The sequence below is a fragment of the Mus caroli genome, chromosome 15 (assembly GCF_900094665.2).
Source record: "Mus caroli chromosome 15, CAROLI_EIJ_v1.1, whole genome shotgun sequence".
Lineage (NCBI taxonomy): Eukaryota > Metazoa > Chordata > Mammalia > Rodentia > Muridae > Mus > Mus caroli.
In genome coordinates, this window is record NC_034584.1 from 21,935,462 (window position 1) to 21,945,010 (window position 9,549).

General features: G+C 43.5%; 1 protein-coding gene across 1 annotated transcript in view; it reads right to left on the reverse strand.

Annotated features, from left to right (window-relative positions):
• Positions 1 to 505: 505 nt before the first annotated feature.
• Positions 506 to 9,549, reverse strand: part of Fbxl7 (F-box and leucine rich repeat protein 7) — a 394,685-nt gene continuing 385,641 nt past the window's right edge. The window contains exon 4 of the mRNA XM_021183496.2: positions 506 to 3,842. Within this exon, the coding sequence (XP_021039155.1) occupies positions 3,106 to 3,842 (737 nt within the window). The 3' untranslated portion in view covers positions 506 to 3,105. The remainder of the gene's footprint in view (positions 3,843 to 9,549) is intronic.

The window sequence follows — 9,549 nt, forward strand, 5'->3', positions numbered from 1 at the left end:
CTGAGGGGAGGGAATATTTTCATTATTCATTCTAGAAACTGACATGTTAACACAGACATGGATTAATACAAGGGTATCTATCATCTTTAATAATCTTAATTGCACTGAGCTGTATCCACTGGTACAGAATGCTAATATATTTAATTAAGGGTACTGGTCCAGATTCTCTGTGGCATTACAATGTCCATCTAATGTAACTTCTTTTAAAATGCAAAGCTACTAATTCCACAATCTCAATGGAAGAGTCCGGACAAGGAACTGAAGTCCTGGGTCAACTTGTAATATTATTCACTTACCTGCCAATTTAAAGGCAACATTCTATGGTCCATGGAGACAAAAGAATCTTGGATCCAACTTTAAAGAGACAATAGCAACATTGAGCTGTGTGTCTTGTCTTCAACAGGAAGTATTTATTTATAGCTTGCCTGTTTGCTTGCTTTTCAGTGCCCCAATCTGAACAGCACCCTTCTCAGATAATAGTGTTAAAAAATGGAACTGAGTCAGATTACCAACATATTGCTTTATTTCTTGGTGGAAGTAAATTAAGGCTTTCTAGAGTCATACAGCACGACGTGATTTGAACATTAGAATTAAAGAGAAATGGACAAACAAACAACAACAACAGCAACAACAAATGAGCTTTCAGTTTAGCAGAGCCAGGAAGGAAGCCATGTTTCCAAACAGATAAAGTTCTTAATGAGGCCATTTGATTGGTCTCAAAAATCTGCTGAGCTGTTCCCAAGAACCTTTGTCACAGATCCATACCTCCACCCTGGTGGAGAGCAGAGAGCATGAAGAAGATGGGGAAGGGAGAAACTGGGAAAGACATATGTGCTGGGCAGGCAGCAAGTGGGAAACGTCCTTTGGGTCTCACATGACAGAGAGTTCAGATGATGTACTCGGTCAGTGGTGATAAAATTATTCAAAATGGCTCAGGGATCCACATTGGACCCTCTGCTCATTCTGGGAGTATTGAACCAGATCATTTGGTGCGTCCCAGTGTCAAGGGTTACAGATAAGCTATTGTGACTCTCCGAATCACAAGATTTAGGTAAAGCCAAGGCCAGAGAGCAGAGGGGTGCTACTTTCAATATCTTTTATGATTCTAATCTGGGTGGCTGTCCCTAGATTCTGTCCCCAGCCAAAATTTTTCACTTTCTTTTCTGATACCTGTGAACAGCCATCTGTCCTGATGATGGTGTGAACTGAACAGTAAACTGTGATTCACAGGATCAATGACAGAAACCCCCTGAAAAAAATTCTAGCTTATCACTTCACTTCCCCTTCCCAACACAAGACAAGAGTACACACCGGAGCCTACAGTGGGAGTGCAGTTGTCGAGCTGTGTATAAGCTTGGTCTGTAACAAATGTAGCACGCTTGGCTTGCAGCAGGAAAGGCTTGGGCTGGGGGATAAACACTTGGAGAAGATGGGTGAACTGTCCAGTGATGGGGAAGGCCAGAGAAGACATTGTGGAAAGTCCTGGGTTTACTAAAAAGAGACAACTGGAGTTCATGAAAACAAGCAATAGCAATTTTTTTTCTGGCTATCTGATTCCTTAAAAACAGAACAAAACAAAACCAAAACTAGCAAATTGGTTTCTATTCAGAAGGGACCACTTAAGAGTCCATCAACTTAAAATTCAAAATTTGAAATGATTGTAATATTCTGTTCCAAGACTGTGGTGGGTGGATCAGCTTCTGTCTCACCAGTGTGTCGCCTCTTCTCTGTGCCTGGCACCTTGAATGAACAATATTGAAACACCTGGACATCTGTTTCACATCCCTTAGTAGAAAACATGAAGACAGCAGGGTGGGCAGCATTCGTACAATTAAACACTTACAAACTTAACCCCAGGAGGCTTTGTGAGATGGAGAAATAAATAGAAGAGAGAAGCCACAATGAAACGTTGATAACAAAGAACCACGGGACCTGTCCCCGATGGCTGCAGGACAGATGTGCCTAAAGCATAGCAGATGTGCACTGAGAAAGTTTAGGGAGACCTTTAAGGACATGTGTTTCCCTTGGGCCTCACTTGTTAATTAAAATTTATAAGGGTTCTTACTTGGGTTTGAAGATGCTCAGAGGACGCAAGTTGACAGAGATAGGGGCTTCCTGTGATGAGGCACCCTCCTGTCTGAGTCGGGTGTGGAGGGGCAAGGGAATGCTAGAGCACTGTGTGGATGTGAGTCTGAGCATCCAACATGGCGAAGAATGTTCAGAAGCCCAGCCCACCTTTACAGTTGTGCTGGTTCTCAGATGAGAGCAAAGGGAGACCTGAGCAGAACCCAGTGTGGACTTACAGAGAGCCCATGGAACCTCCTGAACGCACAACACATTTACATATCCAGTTCTCTCACAAGTGCCACCTGTGTGTGATTTGTACAGAGCTTTTCTGCTCAGTAGCAACTTTGAGCAGAGCATCTCTCAGTTTGAAAATGGGCCTAAGGCTAATCCCTCACCTCAGGCCTCTGGTGGTAGAAATCTCAGCAAGGTGAGGGGTTTTGACCAAGGCCACAAGGCTAGTTACCGGCAGAGCTAGGGAGAAAACATGTCTCCTCTTACTCCATATGGTTCGCCGTAACGTATTAACATCGGGAAGCTCTTTGCACACTGATGTGAAGTGTTAATAGTACTTTAACCATAATTTGCTTGGTGTGGGATTTAGGCGTGGGGCTTATGCCCATCAGATAGTTTAAGGAGAAGCTTTAGAGAGCCTTCCTCAACGCTCAATGTTGCAGCTGCTTCATGGTTGGAAGAAGAAAGTATGGAACTCTGGGGTGTAGCTTGGGGACAGGAGGGGAGAGGGCAAGGGGGGTAAGGTGCATTTTTGAGACACAATAACCAGCCTGCTGAGGTGCAGCCTTTGTGACATTTATCTAAAAATTAACTGACTAGAAATAGTTTACCATGGTAGAAATTTGGGGTTCCCCTTCATTATTTGACCTCTTTTGCTCATGAGAAATTAAAAATAATAAAATAAAAGCCAGACTCCTAAGAACCTTACAGAAAGAAAAATAGCTGCTGTGAATGGGTATGGGTGCTTACATGGGACACTTTTACAAAGCACTGTTTGGTTCTCATTGCACAGTGGGAGCTGTCCCTTCAGAAGAAAGCGGGGTTGGTATGCTCAATGACACAGCGCTTGCAATGGCGCTTCACAAACCGCAGGGCCTCCACGGAAACTTCACAGTCCTGGACATTTAACATCTGCAGGTCGAAGCAGTTGGCAGCCACGATCTGCAGGCCCTGGCCGGTGATGCTCTCACAGGACTTGAGGCTTAGCCTCTTGAGATTGAAGCAGTTCAAAGCCAGGGATTCCAGGCCCGTGTCGGAGACCAGGGGACATTTACCAATGTCCAGAGACTTAAGTTTTGAACAGTTTTTGGCGAGGTACTCCACACCATGGTCCGTGATGCCCTCGCAGCCCCTCGCATTGAGGTAGCGTAATTTGCTGCAGTATTTAGCTACATAACGAATGCCCACATCCGTGATGCGGCCGCAGTGGGCGATGCTGAGGTACCTCAAGCGGGACTCCAGTTTAGCAATCTCCCGCAGGCCAAAGTCACTGACAAAGCGGCAGTCGCTGACACTCAGCTCCTTGATGGAAGTGCAGTAGATCACCAGGTAGCGGAGACCCTCATCTGTGAGGCGGACGCAGCGGCGCAGATAGAGGTGAGTGAGCTGCGTGCAGTGAGCTGCGATGGTGTGTAAGCCTTCGTCCTCCAGCACAAAGCAGTCTGTCATATCAAGGTATCGGATGGAAATCTGTTTGCCGTGCAAGGGGGACAGTTTAATGGAGGCCTCCCGGGTCAAGCTGATGCAGGTCACTTTGGAGCACCCTGCAATAAAGACACAGAACACGTGCTCAGATAGACTTGCCAGAAAGGGCACTTGGTTCCAGAGAGCCATAACCGAGTCTCAACCTTCTCTCTAGCCAAACCCAGGGATTAACACTTCCAGTCTTGATCTCTATAGAGAAACATTTTCAGAATGGTTTTCTACTTGTAGGGTTATTTGTCAATTTGGCTGAATTTTGAGTTTAAGAGATTTGCAGGCTTCAGAGTTATAAAAATGAAGATTGGCTACATGTCTTGGGGAGGTAGGGGGGTAAGTCACACTTTATTTCCTTTGTTTTAAAATGGTCACAGCCCCTTATCTGCAAGGAAGCTGTAATGAACTGAGACCATGTGCCTAAATATCTTGCTATGACCCTACAAGTCCCTAGAAGTGCAGCTGTGATCCAGTAGTTTCTTGATTCAAGGAAATGAAAGGATGAGATGGGAGGATCACTGGGACTCGGTTGAGAGGACCCTTTTGGGTTCCCTAGGCTGAGAGTTTACAGTTAGTTTAGGAATCTTTCCTTAGTCACAAAGTCAACCTTGCTGCATCTCAGTGAGATGATTGGTATGAGTGGTCGGCAATTCTGTGCTCAAAGAATAGAATGACATGCAGTGAATTAACGTGTAAGAAAATACTTTCAGGAGACAGCTATATCAGACTCCTATCAGCAAGCTCTTGTTGGCATCCACAATAGTGTCTAGTTTTGTTGGTTGTTTCAGCCATCCATTGGACGGAGCACAGGGTCCCAAATGAAGGAGCTAGAGAAAGCACCCAAGAAGCTGAAGGGGTTTGCAGCCCCATAGGAGGAACAGCAATATGAACTAACCAGTACCCCGCAGAGCTCTCTGGACTAAACCACCAACTAAAAAAAAACACATGGTGGAACTCATGGCTCGAGCTGCATATGTAGTAGAAGATGGCCTAGTCTGTCATCAATGGGAGGAGAGGCCTTTGGTCCTGTGAAGGCTCTATGCCCCAGTATAGGGGAAATTCCAGGGCCAGGAAGTGGGAGTGGGTGGATTGGTAAGTAGGGTGAGGAGGGAGGGAGGGAGGGATAGGGGATTTCAGAGAGGAAACTAGGAAAGGGAATAACATTTGAAATGCAAATAAAGAAAATATCTAATAAAGCATAAAATAAATTTTCAAAAAAGGGAAGACTTTCAAAGTCATGGGATATTTGTGTCACTACTAGTCTGCTGAAGTTAAGGTCTGGGATTTGACACAACAGTCATTGATAGAAGAAGAGAACAATGTCATCTAAATTGTTCTAACCTGTCTAACTGTCCCTCTTCTCTGCCTGTATCCCCAGGATTTCCATACAGTTGTAATTGGAGGCATAGAAATGGCCCCCTAACATTGCTCAAAGACCTTAGGTGGTACCTGTGACGGTTTGTATATATTTGGTCCAGGGATTGGTACTATTAGGCGGTGTGGCCCTGATGGAGTAGATGTGTCACTGTGGGTGTGGGCTTTAAGACCCTAACCCTGGCTGCCTGGAAACCAGTATTCTGCTAGCAGCCTTCAGATGAAGATGTAGGACTCTCAGCTCCTCCTGCACCATGCCTGCCTGGATGCTGCCATACTCCCACCTTGATGATAATGGACTGAAACTCTGCACCTGTAAGCCAGCCCCAGTTAAATGTTGTCCTTATGAGAACTGCCTTGGTCATAGTGTCTGTTCACAACAGTATAATCTGAACTGAGACAGTACCCATTCTGTATCAAGTTTAAATTCAGGTGTAACAGTTCCCCCGTGGGCCTCCCTGTGCTCTTACTGCTAGCCCTACTGTGGCCCTGACATTTCCCAGCCCTCACTGCTGCCTCTGTCCCTGCCCTGCAGCCTCTGGGCCTGCACTATGGAAGGAGTTTTCTTCAGATGGCTCCAGGAGCTACCTGCAACTTTCTTAGGTCCCCAAGATAATGTTCGTTTATGGGATGAGTTTTCCTAGACTTCTCTGTAAAACTAGCACCCCTGGACTTTCCTCTTAATTTTAATCTCTCGGTTGGCAGCACTGCATGTTCATCTGTCTGGTTATTTACTTGCTGTGTCCTCACACTGGAACACACACTCCTCAGGGCAAGGACTCAGGCAAGTTGATCTCCAGACCTTGTGTATTTAATTTATAGCTGGCAGGCAATAGGTATTTGTTGAATGAATAAATGAAGGAGGGAAGAAATGATCTACAGAGGAACATTCTCCATAGTAGACCAGACAGGAGAATTGAACTCCCAACATTTACATGTCTTCAGACTCTGGCATGAGCTTAAGTATATTTGCACCAGAAAATAGTTTATTTTATAGTTAATAGAAATTCCTTTTGATTTATGAAATGTACAAAATACCTTGATGAATATTTTTATCTGATTCTTAATACTATTAAAGGCCTGGATGGTAATGCCCAAGAAGTTATTTTTGGATAATTACTAGACATCATTCTTAATCCCATAAAACTGTGTAAAATTATCTATCTCTATACATTCATATTGTGCAGTTTAACTATAAGATTGCATATTATAGTGAAATATTCATCAAATCTTACTTTACAAGCTTATAAGGCCAATTTATATTATATTAATAGTCAATATCCATTAATATGTACTGTACAAATATATATTTGAGCCTACCCTATTCTACTATATATATTTCCTCCTCATTTTCTCTCTGTTCTTATCAGATCCTTGTTGCAGGTGCAAGGCCAGGTACTTCACTTCAGATCCCTCCCCAAGTTTTGGCAACTCAACTCAATATCTAATGCTTGTTTGTGGCAGAACAACAATGCTGTTGTGGACTTTCCTGACTTTTCTCTCACTTTCTGGCATGATTTCCAGGAAACTCTGATATAGCGGAGGTCCTGGGAATAATAGGGATCAAATGTCATGTGCTCTAAGACAAGAAGTGTAAGGTTTGAAGCATACAACCAAGCACAGAAAACAGATGCTCTGGGAGGGGGTAACGTGGCTTCTGGGAGGCAGTTAGTGTTGAAAGCTGACCTTTCCTTTTGTTTCTTTCTTTGAGATGAAGACAATCTGGAATATCTTGAACTTTTTTCCTGTTGTGTTGCCCGTGAAAGCATTTTTCTTTTATTCTACTACATAATAAATTTTATTCCTCTATTTTGGTTCTAGTTTCCTTTCTACATTCTTAATATCTAGAAAATGTCATGTGCCAGGAAAGACAAAATATTTAGATGAAAATATGTCTTTAAAAAGAGTCTCAAATTTAAGAAAATATTAGTTTAGTACAGTTGCAGTAAATGATTTTGATATGCCTGTATTGCTTTCTATTAATAAATTTTAATGTTATGGCTAGCTCTAATTCTTATGGGGTTGTTGAGTTTGTATTGGAAAGAACATAAATTTTTTCATGGTTCAGTAATACTAATGGATAGTTCTTACATTCCTATTTTACAGACATGAAGGGAGTTTCAGAAACCATTCATTTAAACCAGTTTTACAAGATGAAAAACTGCCTCCTCTTTCCTACACCCAGTCTGGAGCAAGCTTGATAACTGTGAACAGTTTCAGTGACAAGAGGGAGATAAGACATGACTATGATGTGCACAGAACTGTGGGTTGCACAGAGATTAGCAGTAGATGTGCCATCAAGAAGCAAACATGAAGACACTAGGTGAGTGAGCTCTTCAAAGCAGCTATATTTAAGGAGATCATCAAAGAGGAATAACTTGAATACACAGATGTGAAGTCCAGATGCTGAAACAAAGGAAGACAGACACGAGAGACAAGAGATTAGTGAGTGCCTTCAGGAGTGAGGAGTGTTTATGGAGAGGACCCTAGGGTTTCAGGAAGGATTTAACGAAAAATAAGGAATGACTGGCTGGGGCCAGAACATGGGGGGCGGGGGGCAGGGGGCGGGTTCCTTAAAGTCCAAGAAAAAGGGTTACAAGTGAACAGTATTCCACCAAGATGAACAACAACAGTTACCAAGATGAACAACAACAGTTAAACAAGGCTTAATTGCACCTGTCATGAATTTTCCCTACATCAGGATTTACTCTCATTTGTGCATGTATGTGTGTGGGCATGCATCTGCCCTTTCTCTAGAATGCCAGACAGTCTGATCCATTGGTCGATGGCTAACTTCTAAGCCTGTTCATAACAATACAATAATAAAACAGCCGTCATTGCTGTTGATGGAGTGTTTCACGTTTCTCAGCAAAGCAGGTGCAATGGCAACACAATGAACTCATGTTAAGGGCAAGGCATCCCAACCCTGGAAGCTCTTCTCCAGCGTTAACAATTCTGAGTGGTGGATTGACCAAGGAGACTTGTGCTCTTTCAAAATTAGCATCTCAGGCGTCTGCACTTCCATTTTCACCTAACTAAGAGATTCTAAAATACAACACAAAAATCTCTCCTCTCTGTCTATAAAAAAAAGCTCATGACTTGAAAAAAAGTGGGGAGGGGGCTTCAAAATATGCACGTCCCAGAATGTAAATCCAAAGGCGTTGTTCTACCTGCTTATGTTGAAAATGTAGACACATAGAGCAAATTTTAGCTCACTAGACTAAGGTGCGGAAGACCGTGCCCAGGTGAGGTTCTACCTGAGAAATGGCCAAGTCTTTTTTTTTTGTTGTTGTTGTTGTTGTTGTTGTTGTTTTTTCGAGACAGGGTTTCTCTGTGTAGCCCTGGCTGTCCTGGAACTCACTCTGTAGACCAGGCTGGGCTCGAACTCAGAAATCCGCCTGCCTCTGCCTCCCGAGTGCTGGGATTAAAGGTGTGCGCCACCACGCCCGGCCCGGCCACGTCTTTTAAGAGAGTTTTTGAGAAGGTCTGGGGCGGGAGCAGAAATGAGGCTAGCATGGAACCCAGAGAGGTCAACGATCATGACTGTATGCAACACAGGCATTTTGTGTTTGGGATCTGCAGATTATTTTTTGTAGAAGAATGAGGATTTGGATCGCAGAAGGGCAACTTTTGGGGGGGCCTTACATGAGTTATGGAAAAACATGAATCTCAGTGAAGTCTTAGATGGAGAGCAATAGGAGGTTTTATGTATGAAAATTTAGGCTTACAACTTGAAAAAGTGTCCAGAAGTTGGATATGTGGAGTGTGTTTCGAGGTGTAGAAATGAGCAGCTGATGCAGTTTAATGTTGCCGCAGGCAGGCAGGCAGGCAGGCAGGCAGGCAGGCAGGCAGGCAGGCAGGCAGGCAGGCAGGCAGGCAGGCAGAGGAGAGGTTGTGGTCCCAAGGTTCTGGGAAATTAGGCACCTGTATAGGATTCTGCTGATTGGAAGGAAAAGATTAGGGGGAGAAAAGGGGTGGGCCTTGGGTGTCCTGTTGGAGACAACTTTGAAGGAACTTTACTGGCAACAATTACATTTTATGTTTTGAAAATGAGTTGATTTTAATACATCCTAGTTATTTCTAAAATACCAATAAGAGGTAATTTGTGATGATAACAGGATACCATACCCAGCTATAGTAATTACCAGTGATTTGAAAATATAATAATAATAAACATGAGCCTTTTCTGCCTGGCTAAATTTGGGCCAGGTAACTTCATGTCATCTAGAGGATTTGAAATCTAGAACAGAAAGTGAGACTTCCAAACTCAAGTTTACTGTTATCTGAGAGCCACTATCTGAAGCCAGCTTAAAACCAAGGTGTGGTGTCAGGTAAGGACAGCTTTGGCAACCAAGGTGTGGTGTCAGGTAAGGACAGCTTTGGCAACCAAGGTGTGGTGTC